The 16370-nt window shown below is 40.5% G+C and overlaps 1 protein-coding gene across 4 annotated transcripts in view; it reads left to right on the forward strand.

Moving 5' to 3' along the window:
• The first annotated feature begins 79 nt into the window (after positions 1–79).
• PUS7L (pseudouridine synthase 7 like) overlaps positions 80–16370 on the forward strand; it is a 37653-nt gene continuing 21362 nt past the window's right edge. The window contains exons 1-5 of one of the 4 annotated variants that reach the window (XM_060191742.1): positions 80–169; positions 2879–3807; positions 5847–6006; positions 10024–10216; positions 15467–15565. In XM_060191742.1, coding sequence (XP_060047725.1) covers positions 2895–3807; positions 5847–6006; positions 10024–10216; positions 15467–15565 — 1365 coding nt within the window. In that variant the 5' untranslated portion in view covers positions 80–169; positions 2879–2894. Of the gene's footprint in view, positions 170–256; positions 427–2878; positions 3808–5846; positions 6007–10023; positions 10217–15466; positions 15566–16370 lie in introns of those variants that run through there. The other 3 variants (XM_060191743.1, XM_060191744.1, XM_007528620.3) reach the window with 3 other exon arrangements.

The raw sequence follows: 16370 nt of genomic DNA on the forward strand, positions 1-16370 counted from the left end.
CCGGCCTCTCCACTGGGTGAAATCAGGTCTCCCATGAGGCACTTCTTCAGTAAGAGGCCTGCCCCTTTAAATACGCTTCCGTAGCAGACACGCTAGTGTGAAGCTTGAGCGCATGCGCAGGGCTCTGTGCTGCGGAGTGGTGGCAGCTCTGGCACAGGAGGTGGGCCGGGTGCGTCTTCGCGGAACCACGTGGGCTGTGTGGAAGGGATGATTGACACGGGGCGGGGGAGGGGGGAACCTACTCTTTTCTCTTATTAGGGGACTGATGTGGGGTGGGCCTACTTGGGAGAGGGGTGTTGACTGTGTCGTGCGCCCTTTGGAATTCAGTTCTGAGTGTTGGCCGCACAGGTGGGAAGCTGCAGTGAATCTGGAGGAGCCTAGGCGCTTGGTGGAGAAAGAGCAAAAAGTGAAAGGCTCTCCTTAAGAGTGAGTCTCCAACCTCAATGTCTCCACTTTTTAAAGATGTATTTTATTTATTTCATGAGATAGGGGCCAGGCCATCACTCCGGCATCTGTGATGCAGGAAGTGGAATTTAGGATCTATGCTTGCAAGTTCAGTGCTCTCTCCACTGTGCCACTGCCACTCACTCTCACTGAGATGCTTCTTTGTATTAATCTTCCTTCACCTTACATTTTCCCAGAGTCAGAATGTAACTCAGCCGGTTACCTTTTTCTGGAGGAAGGTCACAATTCTTTCCAATGTCAATACAACAGCCTCACTCGTGGTGACAGTACTTTCTAACTCCTAACGTTTCATCCCATGGGTGCTACTTAGAGCAGTCAAATCATCTTCCCAAAGCATCTTCTTTGATTGTATCATTTCCTATTCTGACACCTCCAGTGAAAGTGCATTGGACACTTAGTAGATTCTTAGTCCTTGACAGGGCATTTGGTGTCTTGCATAGTCAGTCTCTCCTGCTGTATTTGCCCAAGCTGTATGAGATAGCTTTTCCTTCTATTTTCCCATAACTGGCCTATTTGTTCTTTTTAAGATCATCTTATTGAGGGATTAATGGTTTACAATAAGATTGTTGACATAGTGGTATTTCCCCCCAACTCACTGCACATTTTATTTATACATTACTTATGATATATTTCTATGTTTCTAACTCTTGATCTGTTGCCAGAACTTAAATGGGTAGGAGAAACAGAGACATCTGCAGCACTGCTACACCACTTATGAAGATTCCCTCCTGCCTCACCTTTAGTGAAGGCAAGAAACTGAAGAGACTGCAGAAAATTACAGAATGAAAGATAATAAATATATTCTTGGAAATTAGGGTATAGGAATCTTTGTTGTGCATAGGGGCTGATAGCATAATGGTTATGCAAAGAAACTCTCATTCCTGAGGTCCAGGTTCAACCCCATATACCACCATAAGCCAGAGCTGATCAGTGTTCTGGTTAAAAAAAAAAAAAAAGTTTTTTGTTGTTGTGCTTGATATATTGCTATGTGACAAAACAGAAAGGCTATGGCTGAGATTGCTAAACTGGTTCCAATTACTAGAACACTTAGCAATTGGACAAAGGTTAAGATGATGATAAGTTACCTGGAGAATGAATGAGTAGCCTGACATCCTTGGATAATTGACCTTCCTTGCAGATCCATCTGGTTTGTAGCCACTGACTAAAGAGTGATTGAAGACAAGATCAGAGTACTATTGTCTTGATTACTTCTAGAAACTCTGTAAGGGTTTCTTTTCTTTGATGCCAACAATGTAGTTGGAATTTTCTCCCGAGTTCACCTCAAAATTTTGTATCTGACCCTCCAACAAGGGTTAAGATTGAAAATTAATTGGAGACTATCTTGAAGCACATCACTCTATTTATTGCTGCCAGGGTTATCACTGGAGTTCTGTGATGGCACTACAAATCCAATGCTCCCAGGAGCGATTTTCTCCTTTTTTCCTTTCTATTTTTGTTAGGACAGAGAAATTGAGAGAGGAGGAGGAAAGAGAGAGAGAGAGAGAGAGAGAGAGATGGAGAAAGACACATCTGCAAGCCAGTGTTACCACTCCTGAAGCATCCCCCTGAAGCATTGCCCCACTGTCTGTGCAGGCTGAGAGCAGGGGCTGGAACCAGCATACTTTCACATAGTAATGTGTGCCCTTAACTGGGTGTGCCACCACCCAGCCTTCAAAGCGCATCACTTTGTAAGCTGGTATTTTGAACTTCGTTTATCGTTTTGTCTCATTTCTTCCTGTCTTTTCCTTTTTTCTTCTCTTCCTTCCCTAATTCTAAAAATCTGACCACAACTTCTCTGGAATTAATGGGAAATTTTAGGCTGTTCCCAGGATCAGAATTTAGACAAAGTACTACAAATAGTCCTATGTTCTTTTCTCCTTTGTGGGTCTACAAATGGCAATAATGACATTAACAAATCGACAATGACATAAACATTACTTCACCTTAGTATTGGAGAGTCAAAATACACATGCTATACAGAAATCAATTAAAGTTCTATTTAAGGGGACTCAGAATTGAAGGAAAAAAATAAATAATTCTTTTAAAAATATTTATTCCTTTTTGTTGCCCTTGTTTTATTGTTGTAGTTATTGTTGTTATTATTGATGTCGTTGTTGTTGGATAGGACAGAGAGAAATGGAGAGAGGAGGGGAAGAGAGAGAAGGGGAGAGAAAGATAGGCACCTGCAGACCTGCTTCACTGCCTGTGAAGCGACCCCCCCCCCCCCCCCCGCAGGTGGGGAGCCAGGGGCTCGAACCAGGATCTTTATGCCGGTTTTTGCGCTTTGCATCACTTATACTTAACCTGCTGCGCTACCGCCCGACTCCCAAAAATAAATAATTCTTACAAACCTAATTTTCTTTTTTTTAACAACCCCTCTTTCTGGTAACTGAAAGCTTTGTTTCCTTTATAGGCATTGCTATTTCAGAATGGAAGAGGATACAGATTTTAAAACCAGGTTCAGTTCCTTGTGTTTTATTACTGACCATATTGGATTTCATGGCACTATAAAAAACTCACCGAGTGACTTTGTTGTTACTGAGATTGATGAACAAGGACAGTTAGTTTATAAAGCCACCGATGGGCCTACTTATACACTTAGTAGAGGACTATCTGAACCAAATGATTTTGTCAAAAAAGCAAAGCTCGATGTTCAGAGTTTTTCCTTTGAAGAGAGAAGCCACCAAGAAGTCAGTCCTTTGATGGAATCCTCTGATGCTGACCGGTGTCCTCATTCTGGTTCAGAAAAGGAAAATGCTGTCAATTATGGAACTTCCAAAAGCAAAGAAGAAAATGTTGATGTATTAGGCACCTTGTTAGATGAAAGAACTAATGAATTGCTGAATCAGTTTGCCTGTGATGTAAAAAAAAATTGGAATTCTAAAACTGAGCTAACTGGACCATCTCCTGAATTCTCAGTAGGAAGAATCCTTGACAAAAGCCAGAGAGCTGTTTTGCATAGTTGTATTAGGCAAAAATTTCCTTTTCTAATAACTGTAGGGAAAAACAGTGAAATTCTTGTCAGACCAAATCTTGAATGTAAGGAACTTTGTCACTTGGTGTCTGAAGAAGAAGCATTTGGCTTTTTCAGATATTTGGATGCAAAGAAAGAAAATTCCAAATTCACCTTTAAACCAGATACAAGCAAAGACCACAGAAGAGCTGTCCACCATTTTGTCAACAGAAAGTTTGGAAACCTTGTGGAAACCAAATCTTTTCCTGAGCTGAGTTCCAATGCTGGTGATCCACAAGCAGTGATAACAGTAAGATTTCGGGGAAAAGCACATACGCATAGGAAAAGGTCTCTTTTTGAATGCCAGGAAAGAAAAGTCATATACACAGGTAACTTAATAAATTGTTACTACTTTCTTGGCTAAGCTTGGTTAGTTTAAAACTGTGAAAGCTGAATAACTCCTAATGAATTAAATGGTCTTGTCTGGAGAGATACTAAAACAGATAACATGGATTTTTAAAAAAACATTTTGTGGTTGGGGAATAATGGTTTACAACAGTTGTTGACAAATGGGTACAATTTTCTCATCTCCCAGTGATATGTGTCTGTGACAAAATACTCTCAACCCTAACTTAGGTCCTTCACTGTCACTCATCAGGACCCCAAACCCTTTAATGGATCTAATTTTTTTTTTTTGCCTCCAGGGTTATCGCTGGGGTTTAGTGCCTGCACTTCGAATCCACTGCTCCTGGAGGCCATTTTTCCCATTTTGTTGCCCTTGTAGTTATTGTTATTGTTGTTATAGCTGTTGTTGTTGGATAGGACAGAGAGAAACTGAAAGCAGAGAGGAAGGCAGAGAGGGGGAGAGAAAGACAGACATCTGTAGACCTGCTTCACTGCTTGTGAAGTGACCCCCCCACCCCCGCAGGTGGAGGAGCTGGGGGCTGGAACCAGGATCCTTATGCCCGCAGTGCTTTGTACCATGTGTGCTTAACCCACTGTGCTACCGCCCAGAGCCCGGTTCTATTTTTTTAATGTAAAGCTGTTCAAATGACACTAAATCTAAAATTTTAAAGAATTAGCCTTGAATAAAACAGGGTTAGTGCAGACTTTAACAGCTAGCTTGCAGGCATATGAAATTGCACCAGTCATTTTGTGTTTACTTGATTTAATTGGCAGTAGAGCTTGCTTTCACATTTTGAAAGCTATCTTACTTACCTTTGGGTAAGTATTCAAGTAGGACTTTCACATACTCTTGCATGATGTTTTTTTCTGCTGGTCTGGGGCCACATTTTGAGAATCCCTGATTTAAGGAATGTGTTTGATTCCTAGAATGAGAAGGAAGTAATAGCATCTCATTACACAGTCTGACTGGCCAGGTTTGATTGGCTTTTATCTTTCATAAGGGATGACAGCACATGGATCACAGGGTTCACAGATGAATACAGGAAAGCACTGAAGTTAAAAGCAGCAAACCACATCTGCATAGACGTGTGTGGCATAGAAGTAGCATTACACCATGGAAGGACCTTGTAGTGCAAGTGAAAAGAGTCTGGACCTTAGAAATATCAGACTTTATATTTCATTTATGACTTTGATTCATAAAAGACTTATGAACTTTAATAGGAGAGTGTATTTAGCGTGTGTGTGTGAGTGTGTGTGTGAGAGAGAGAGAGAGAGGCAGAGACAGAGAGAAACAGAGCACAGTTGCATAGTTCCAGTCAGGGACTGAGCCCAGGAACTCACTATGCAGGTTCCTGCTCTACTCATGAGCTACTCACTTCCCAGGCTGTGAGATTTACGAACTATACCATGTGTTACATATTTTTGTTTGTTGAGCTCATAGACTGACTGTGATGAATATATACACATTTTTTTGTCATACATGATTAAATAATCAAGTCCTTGTATAGTTCATTTATTTATCAAATTGAGAAATTGTGAATACTGTGTGTGAGGATGAAGATATAATGGTCAAGAAAATAGCACCCCTGCTTTAAGAGCATTCAACCTTAAGAACGTGAAAGATATTTGAAGCAGAACTGCTGACACCATTGTGTTTTGACAAATGAAGTATGCCAAATAAAGCGGAAAGAATATGTATTCAATTTATTTATTTATTTATTTAAGAAAGGAGACATTAACAAAAATCATAGGATGGGGGGTTACAACTCCACACAATTCCCACCACCCAATCTTCATATCCCATCCCCTCCCCAATAGCTTTTCCATTCTCTATCCTTTTGGGAGTATGGACCCAGGGTCGTTGTAGGTTGCAGAAGGTGGAAGGTCTGGCTTCTGTAATTGCTTCTCTTGTATTCAATTTATATTAATGATTTGATTCACTACATCGACTTGTTAATCTGCTAAGGATATCATTTACTTATGGTAACTACTTTTTTGTAATCTAGGATTATTTTTATTTCAGCCTTCACCCTATGCAAAGAAAACATGGAAATGTTTGAAGCTATTGGATTTCTAGCTGTCCAACTTGGTGTGATTCCATCAGATTTTACTTACGCAGGCCTTAAAGACAAAAAAGCCATTACCTATCAAGCAATGGTTGTGAAAAAAGTGACTCCTGAGAGGTAATAAGGCATTACTTTTATCAACAAGAATTTTCTTCACTTTTTTTTTTAATATTCCATTTTGTTGCCCCCCTTTAAAAAAATTATCTTTATTGGATAGAGACAGCTAGAAATTGAGAGGGTAGGGGAGATAGAGAATGAGAGAGAAAGAGAGACACCTGCAGCACTGCTTCACCACTTGCTAAGCTTTCCCTCTGCAGATGGGGACCGGGGGCTCAAACCTGGGTCCTTGAGCACTGTAACGTGCGCTCAACCAGGTGCGCCACCACCCGGCCCCCACCCTTGTTGTTTTTTTTTATTGTTGTAGTTATTGTTGTTATTGATGTTGTTGTTGTTGGATAGGACAGAGAGAAATGGAGAGAGGAGGAGAAGACAGAGGGGGAGAGAAAGACACCTGCAGACCTGCTTCACCACTTGTGAAGGAACTCCCATGCAGGTGGGGAGCCGGGGGCTCAAACCAGGATCCTTACTGGTCCTTGCGCTTTGTGCTACTGCCCGACTCCCTTTTTCTCTTTTTAAAAGATGTACTTATTTATCTAATGAGAGAGGACTGGAGTAGCCACTGTGGCATACGCAGTAGCAGGAATTGAACTTTGGACCTTGCCTATGCAAGTCCTGTGTTCTACCACTGAGCTACAGTCCCACCTATAAGAACTTAACTTTTCTTGTTGCATCAGATAAATAAATGTAAATTAGGAACTCAGAATAATACTAGTAAGATAGTGATGTCACTATCAGAAGTAATTAATTTGATTACTAGCTTCCTGAGCAGCACATTCTATATTAGTAATAGAATTTCTTCTAACTAGAGTTATGTCTTCAATTTACATTGATGAAGGGGCCCAGTGGTGATGCACCTGGTCGAACGCACATGTTACAGTGTGCAAAGATTCAGGTTCCAGCGCCTGGTTCCCACCTGCAGGGGGAAAGCTTTGCAAGTGGTGAAGCAGTGTTGTTGGTGTCTCTCTGTCTCTCTCCCTCTCTATCACCCCCTTCCCTCTCAATTTCTGGCTGTCTCTATCCAATAAATAAATAGAAGATAATTAAAAAAAATTACATTGATGAGATAGGTAGCTTTAGGGTAGAAACCTTGATAAGTGGCAGATTTTTAAAGGACTTAATTGTTCCTACTGTATTATATTTAAACACGCATTAAGTGTAAGACATTAAGTATAGTGTCTTACAAACACCATTTGCTTTTTTCCTAATTGTTACAGTACTTTTGTGTTTTTTATTACATTTCTGTACATTTTAAATTCACTTTAGGTTGAATGTTAAAGTACTAAAACTTACCTGTTCTTCAAGATAATGAAACTTTTTTGGTAACATATTCATTGTAAAAGATGTACAAGGTAGAAAATGTATAGAAAGAAATGTAAAGTTACCAATAGACTTCTCTACTTAGAAATAACATTTTAGTTTATTTCCTCCCATGATTTTCAGAGATTATGCTGTCTACACATACCACACCAAAACATTTATATCTATATTCAAGTAATGCTATGTAATTTATATTTTATTTTAAAATGAAAGCTATATTATAAAAATTATGTTGTGAAATACTAAAAAAATAATGTCTACTATATAGACTTATTTAATATTCCTCTGGGTATTGAAATCCATTCCAATTTTCTATTGTGGTTAGTATTAGTAAACTTAAGTCTGTGTCCTGTGGAGAATTTTATTTATTTATTTTAGTTTTTTAATTATCTTTATTTATTTATTGGATAGAGACAGCCAGAAATCTCAAAGGAAGGAGTGATAGGGCAAGACACCTGCAACAACTGCTTCACCACTTTGTGACACCCCTACAGGTAGGATATGAGGGCTTGAACCCCCGTCTTTCCTTGCACATTGTACCATGTGTGCTCAACCAGGTGCGCCATCACCCGGCCTGAATAAGTTTAATCCAAAAAGTCAGCCTAATTTACTAAACAATAGACATATCAATTTTCAGTTATCAGATATTTAAGTATACACTGTTGACAGCTTAGTCTTCTAAACTCCTCTATTAGGGCAAAAAGTCATGAATGATTTTGCTATTGTGGCTAAATGTGTGTAGGTGAGAAGGAAAGATTTTAGATGTTTACTTAGAAGTTGGAGCCATGCAGTGGTGCAGCTGGTTGAGTATACACATTACCATTTGCAATGATCAGTGTTCAAGCTGGCTTCATACCTGCAGTAGGGGACTTCACAAGTGGTGAAGCAGGACTGCAAGTCTGTCTCCTACTCCCACTCTATCTTCTCCTCGCTTCTCAATCTCTCTCTGTCCCATCAAATAAAAAAGAAAGGGAAAATGTATTTAAATGTTAAAACCTCACTTTTAACTAACAAAAATAAAAATTTTAATTGTTGTAGGAGGGAGTATGGATATGGTATTGCTCTTTTAAGTGATAGTAAGAGTTTTGCAGATATGAAAATCTGAAGATGTACTAGGAGGAACAACAAGCTGGAGTTAGACTGATAGTTTACCTGTCAAAACATATGGTTCCCATGCGAATTACATAAAATGCAAATGCAAAGAAATCTATGTCCGTTCTAACAGCATCTTAAACTTTATGTTAGGATCATTCAAATCTGTTCTTTAGATCTTGGGAAGGAATTGAAAAGAATTGAATTGTGTACTCTGGTATTGGTTTAACTCTGTATATCTTTATTTTTAATTAACTTTATTTGATAGAACAGAAAGAAATTGAGAGGGAAGAGGAGACAGAGAGACACCTGCAGCCCTGCTTCAACACTCATGAAGCTTTCCCCCTGAAGGTGGGGACCAGGGGCTTGAAACTGGGTCCTTGTACATGGTAATATGCGTGCTTAACCAGATGTGCCACCACCCAGCTGGCCCCTTGGTTTCACTCTAATGCTGGGGATGAGACTGGGGAGGAAGAATGATAGGGGAAGAAAAAAAAAAAGAGAACTGTTTAAAGATTCTATCTCTCTGAGAAGTCAGAAGGCCTACATATACAGCATTAGTAATATATTGTTAAGTCCTTAAAAGAACTCTATTAGTATAATACTGTAGTAATGGATTTTTTTTTTTTTTGCCTCCAGGGTTATTGCTGGGGCTTGGTGCCTGCACTACAAACCCACTGCTCCTGGAGGCCATTTTTTCCCCATTTTGTTGCCCTTGTTGTATTTATTGTTATTGTTATCATTGCTATTGTTGTTGGATAGGACAGAAAGAAATCGAGAGAGGAGGGAAAGACAGGGGAGAGAAAGATAAATACCTGTAGACCTGCTTCACCATTTGTGAAGTGACCCACCCCCCTTATAAGTTGGGAACCAGGGGCTCAAATTGGGATCCTTACACCAGTTCTTGCCCTTTGTGCCATGTGTAGTTAAACCCCTGTGCTACTGCCTGGCCCCCTATGTAGTGATGGATTTTTTTTTAAATATTTATTTTATTTATTCCCTTTTGTTGCCCTTGTTGTTTTTTATTGTTGTAGTTATTATTGTTGTCATTATTGTTGTTGGATAGGACAGAGAGAAATGGAGAGAGGAGGGGAAGACAGAGAGGGGGAGAGAAAGATAGACACCTGCAGACCTGCTTCATCGCTTGTGGAGCAACTCCCCTGCAGGTGGGGAGCCAGGGCTTGAACCGTGATCCTTATACTGGTCCTTGTGCTTTGCGCCACCTGCGCTTAACCCGCTGTGCTACAGCCCGACTCCCGTAGTGATGGATTTTTAATGCACAATTGTTTATATTAACTTTTGAATATTCCAAAAAACATTTTGCTATTCTGCTATAGATGCTTGTCTGCTAACTGTCATTCAGTCTTCCTATCATTTTTTTAAAATAAATCTTTGCTTTTAAAGATTTTATATATTTATTAATGAGAAAGATAGGAGAGAGAGAGAAAGAGACAGACATCACTCTGATACATATACTGCCGGGGATTGAACTTGGGACCTCCCGTTTGAGAGTCCAACGCTTTATCCATTGCACCATCTCCCAGACTACTTCTTATTAATTTTTCAGTATAACATTTAACAGTCTATGTGATTTATTATTTATAGGTTGAAAAATATTGAAAAAGAAATGGAAAAAAAAAGAATGAAACTGTTTAATATTCGGTCTGTCGATGATTCTCTTAGACTGGGCCAACTCAAAGGAAATCATTTTGATATTGTCATTAGAAATTTAAGAAACCAACTAAATGACTCTGAAAACCTGAGAGAGAGAATTTTGGAGGCCATAGAAAATGTTAAGGTAAGACAACTCAGTTTTAAACTGGACTGTTAACAGGAAAGCATTTCCTTCATGCCTTTCTTTTTTGTGAGCATGTAGACCTTCCTTCCTTCCTTCCTTCTCTCCTTCCTTTCTTTCTGCCTGATCACTGCTCAGCTTTGATTTATGGTGGTGTGGAGGGTTGAACCTAGGCCACATGGAGCCTCTGACACGAAAATATTTCTGCATAACCATTATACTATCTCTCCCACCCATATCTATGTTTAAAATGACCATGAAGATTATTTGGCTTATTTTTGAACTTTTTCCATAGTACCTTTTATATTAAAAAATAAAATTTTAATACAGTATGAAAATTACAGGGTATAATGTTCCCCAGAGAGGGGAGAAAGAATAACAAAGCCTATTATATGAGAAGGAAGATTATATTCAGCATCTTATATGTAGAATAGTATTTAAGGCAAAGTGATTATTGTTTTCAATTTCCCCAGTAGTCTTTTCCAAAATATTTGGTAAACAGTTGCATTCTTTTCCAGACTTATATACAATCTTTTAAAAATGTAATTCTACATTTAGTTCATTGTATTCAAGTAATAAGCCATACACATTTTCTTGTGTTTTATTGCAAAAATTGATTTAGCCTAAGTTTTTAAATGGCATCTATTTGGCATCTAAATATGCACATACAACCAACCACAAATACACAGATATACACAAATACACAAATACAGCCACAGCCTTTTGATCACCTAGACTGTGGGTCAGCAAACTCATCGATAGAGGACCAGGTTATAGTATTTTTTTACTTTCTAGGCATATGATCTCTATTCTAACTATTCCACTGTGATTGTAGAAGCAGCCACAAGCAACAGAAAAGTAAATGAGGGGCTGGGGAGACAGCATAATGGTTACACAAATGACATCATTGCCTGGGGCGCCAAAGTCTTCAGGTTCAGTCCCTAGTACTGCGGTAGACCAGAGCTGAGCAATGCTCTGGTCTTTCTCTGTGTATCTCATTAAAATAAAATACATAGACTATTAAAAGGGGGGAGGGCAGGCAGTGACACATTTGATTAAGTACACACATTACAGTGCACAAGGACCTGGGTTCAAGCCCCTGGTCCCCACCTGCAGGAGGAAAGCTTCACAAGCGGTGAAAAAGAGGCTGCAGGTGTCTCTCTGTCTCTTTTGCTCTCTGTCTCCCTCCCCTCTCAGTTTCTCTGTCTCTGTCCAATAATAAATAAATAAATAAATAAATAAAGGGACCGGGTGGTGGCGCACCCACTTGAGCGCACATGTTACAATGTACAAGGGCCCGGGTTCGAGCTCCCTGTCCCCACCTGCAGAGGGAAAGCTTTGTGAGTGGTGAAGCAGGGCTACAGGTGTCTCTCTGGCTGTCTATCTTCCCCTTCCTTCTCAATTTCTGGCTGTCTCTATCAAATAAATAAATAAAGACAATAAAAATAAATAAATAAATAAGCAGCCCTGGCTGAGTGCACATGTTACAATGCACAAGGACCTGGGTTCGAGCCCCCAGTCCCCATCTGCAGGGGGAAAGCTTTGCAAGTGGTGAAGCAGTGCTGCAGGTGTCTCTGTCTCTCTCCCTTTCTATCTCCCCCCTACCCTCTCGATTTCTGGCTGTCTATCCAATAAATAAAATAGATATAATAAAAATTTATTAAAAATAAATAAAAAATTAAAAAGAAGAAAAATGAATGAGGATGATTGTGTTCTAGTAAAACATTATTTATAAAAATAGGTATCGGGGGTTTGGGCAGTAGTTCAGTGGGTTAAGCTCATGTGGCACAAAGCACAAGATCTGACGTTAAGGATCCTGGTTCGATCCCCCAGCTCCCCACCTGTAGGGGAGTCGCTTCACAGGCGGTGAAGCAGGTCTGCAGGTGTCTTTCTCTTTTCCTCTCTGTCTTCCCCTCCTCTCTCCATTTCTCTCTGTCCTATCTAATAATGACAACATCAGTAACAACAACAGTAATAACTACAACAACAATAAGAAACAAGGGCAACAAAAGGGAAAATAAAGAAATAAATATAAAAAAATTGAAAAAAAGGTTTTAAGAGGCCAAGAATTAGCTTACCTGGTAGAGTACATACTTTACCTTGTGTATGGAACTGGATTTAAGCTCCCACTCACCACACAGACTTCAGTAGGGGTAGAGCAGTGCTCTGGTGTCTCTCCTTCCCTTTCTATCTCTCATCTCTTTTTGGAGAGAATAAAGGGAAAAAGAACTGCAGAAGCCTGAGGCAAAAGTCCAACGCAAGCCCTGGTGACAATGTAAACAACAACAATAATGAAATAGGTATTGGGTCAGATTTGACTGTGGATTATTAGTAATTCATCAATTTCTGATTCAGAAGAGTGATTCTTAATTTATGGTACTTAAAAGAAATCTTAGCAGTTTATTGCTACTTCCAAGCCTAATAAGTAAGAACATTTGGAAGTGAGGGAGATAACATAATGGTTATGCAAAAAGACTCTCTTACCTGAGAATCCAAAGTCCCAGGCTGAAATAAGCCAGAGCTGAGCAGTGCTTTCCTAAAAATACATACATGCATACACTCCCACACACACTTGGAGATAATGCAACTCAGACACTAGTATTTTCCTTTTAACTCTCTTAGAGACTCTATCAATAATATTGAGAAATACTAACCATGAGACCTCGCAGAATGTATGCCTCTCCAACAGAGAAGCAAACAAACAAACAAAAAAATGGTTTTTAAATCAGTAGATGTTTGATAGGACACTGTCTTTTAACTCAAGGTATTTAAAAAAACCATCGAAGTATCTGCTCACTCTGTGTATGGTTTTTCTTTCAGTGCCTACCTGAAATTCTTTTTTCCTGAAAAACTGTTATTAAAATAATATCCCTGTGGACAGATGGTGGTACACCCAGTGCAGTGCACAAGTTACCAGGCACAAGGACCTGGGTGAGAGCTCTTGGTCCCCACCTGCAGGGGTCGACTTTTACAAGCACGAGAGCAGTGTTGCAGTGGTAATTTTTATTAGATAGGATAGATATAAATTGAGAGAGGACGGGGAGATAGAGAAAGGAAGACAAACATCTGCAGACCTGCTTCACAGCTTGTGAAGTGGACCCTCTGCAGGTGTGGGGAGCTGCAGCTTGAACTCAGATCCTTGCACTTTGTAATATGTGTGTTTAAACAGATGTGCAACCGCCCAGCCCCTGAGTGACTTAAAAAAAATTATTTTCAGGCGGCAGTGCAGCAGGTTAAGCGCAGGTGGTGCAAAGCACAGGGACTGGATGAAGGATCCCAGTTCAAGCCCCCGGCTCCCCATCTGCAGGGGAGTTGCTTCACAGGTGGTGAAGCACGTCTGCAGGTGTCTATCTTTCTCTCCCCCTCTCTGTCTTCCCTTCCTCTCTCCATTTCTCTCTATCCTATCTAACAGTGATGACATCAATAATAACTTACAACAATAAAACAACAAGGGCAACAAAACGGAATAAATAAATAAATACATATTAAAAATTATTTTTGTGTCTGGAAGTTGATGCAGTGTGTAGGGTGCTGAACTTAGAATTATGAAGTCCAGAGTTCAACCCCTGGTGTTCTGCATGCCACAGTGGTACTCAGGTGTTTTGTTTGTTTGTTTTGCCTCCAGTGTTATTGCTGGGGCTCAGTGCCAGCACTCTGAGTCCACTGCTCCTGGAGGCCATTTTTTTTCCATAGGATAGGAGAGAGAAATTGAGAGAGGAGGGGAAGATAGGGAGAGAGAAAGAGAGACACCTGCAGACCTGCTTTACTGCTTGTGAAGTGACCCCCCTGCAGGTGGGGAGCCGGGGGCTCCAACCGGGATCCTTGTGCTTTGCACTATGTGCACTTAACCCAGTACGCTACTGCCTTACTCCTTATTTGTTTTTTATTGTTTTCATCTCTCTCTTATTGTCTCTCTCCCTAGTGTTAACAGATAAAATCTTGGGGCCAGGTGGTGACACACCTGGCTAAGCGCACACCCTATAATGCACAAAGAGCCGGGTTCAAGTCCCTGGTCCCTACCTGTAGGGGGAAAGCTTCAGAATGGTGAAGTAGCACTGCAGGTGTATCTCTGTCTCTCTCCCTCTCCATCTCTCGCATCTCTCTTAATTCTGTCTATCCAAAAATAAATAAAACCTTTAAAAAAATATTTATTTGTTGTAGTTCCAGAAGTAGAATAGTGGATAAAGTGTTGGATTCTCAAGCATGAGATCCCAAAACCAATCTCTGACAGCAAATGTACCAAAGCAATGCTCTGGATAAGTCTCTCATTTTCTGTCTCTTCATTAATAAATTCAAAAAGCCATTTAAAAAATAGTAAGGGGGCTGGGCAGTAGCGCAGTGGTTAAGCGCACATGGCACAAGGTGCAAGGACTGGCGTAAGGATCCTGGTTTGAGCCCCCGGCTCCCCACCTGCAGGGAGGGGGTTGCTTCACAAGTGGTGAAGCAGGTCTGCAGGTGTCTGTCTTTGTCTTCCCCTCTCTGTCTTCCCCTCCTCTCAGTTCTTCTCTGTCCTATCTAATAACAACAACAATGGCAACAAGGGTAAGAAAAATAGGGAAAAACATGGGCTTTAGGAGCAGTGGATTTGTAGTGCAGGCACCGAGGTTCCCCCTCCCCTCACAGTAACCGTGGAGACCAAAAAAAAAAAAATAATAAACATTTACTTGTTAATGAGAAAGGAGCAGGGCAGCACTGGCATATGTGGTGCTGAGGATGTAACTCCAACCTCATATCTACATATACTGTGTTTGATCGCTGAGCCACTGTCCCAGCTGCAATTAGTTGAAGTTTATTTCTTGGGTTCAGTTGGTAGCACACCTGATTGTGTTTCCATGCTCAAGGCCTTATGGTCAACTCCCAGTCCCCACCTGCATGGGGAAGCTTAGTGAACAGTGAAGCGGTGCTGCAGCTGTCTCTCTCCTGCCTTCTCTTCTCCTCAATTTCTCTCTGTTTCTTTATTTAGCCAATAAATAAAAAATATTTTTAAAAGAACTTTATTTCTTATTGTTCCAGAGTCTGAAATCAGAGTGTTGTCACTCTCTTCCCGTACTCCCGCCTGGTAGAAAGAAAATGAGTTAGTCCCGTGACTGTTTCTTCTATGGAGCACTCTGCTCTCATGGCCCGACTACCTCCCAAAGTGCCTCTTCCTGCCCGCCCCGTGCCCAATGCATCACTTGGTGGGGTAGAATTTAAATGTGGAAATTGAGGGGGTGATAAGACAGTTTTCACTTAGATTTTTGTTTGTTTTCACAGGTCAAAGGATTTGTGAATTACTATGGACCACAAAGATTTGGGATGGGAAGCAAAGTTCATACAGACCAGATTGGATTAGCCTTGCTGAAGAATGAAATGGTATGGAGTTAGAAACTGTCTTGATCCTCAAGTCCCTTCCCACAGGGGGGAAGCTTTACAAGTGTTGAAGCAGTGTTGCAGTTGTCACTCTTTCTCTATATCTGTCTCCTTTTCCTCTTTTGATTTCTCTGTATCTCTATCCATATTTGTTTATTCCCTTTAGTTGCCCTTGTTGTTTTATTGTAGTTATTATTGTTGTTGTTATTGATGTCATCGTTGTTGGATAGGACAGAGAGAAATGGAGAGAGGAGGGGAAGACAGAGAGGGAGAGAGAAAGATAGACACCTGCAGATCTGCTTCACCACCTGTGAAGTGACCCCCCTGCAGGTGGGGAGCTGGGGGCTCCAACCCAGATCCTTATGCTGGTCCTTGCTCTTTGCTCCACTTGCACTTAACCTACTATGCTACCACCCAACTCCCTCTCTATCTCTATCCAATAAGTAAATAGATAAATATATATTGGACTGGAGATATAGCATAATAGTTATGTGGGAGACTTTCATGCCTGAGGGTCTGAGGTCCCAGGCTTAATCCCCAGCACCAACACAACCTGTGCTCTGGTCTGTTTTTTCTGTGTATCTCTTATTAAACCAAAAAGAGAAGGATTAATATGGGATGATATCACTCACAGACAGAAGTTGAGAAATAATAACAAAAAGGTGAAACACAAACTAGAACTTGGACTGTGTTTGGTGTATTGCATCAAAGTAAAGGATTCTGGGAGCAGAGAGACTTTCAGGTCCTGGTGCCTGATGGTGGAGGAGGACTTAGGCTGAGCTAAGAGTGTTTTGCAGAAAACAAAAAT

Source organism: Erinaceus europaeus, chromosome 5, assembly GCF_950295315.1.
Source record: "Erinaceus europaeus chromosome 5, mEriEur2.1, whole genome shotgun sequence".
Taxonomy (NCBI): domain Eukaryota; kingdom Metazoa; phylum Chordata; class Mammalia; order Eulipotyphla; family Erinaceidae; genus Erinaceus; species Erinaceus europaeus.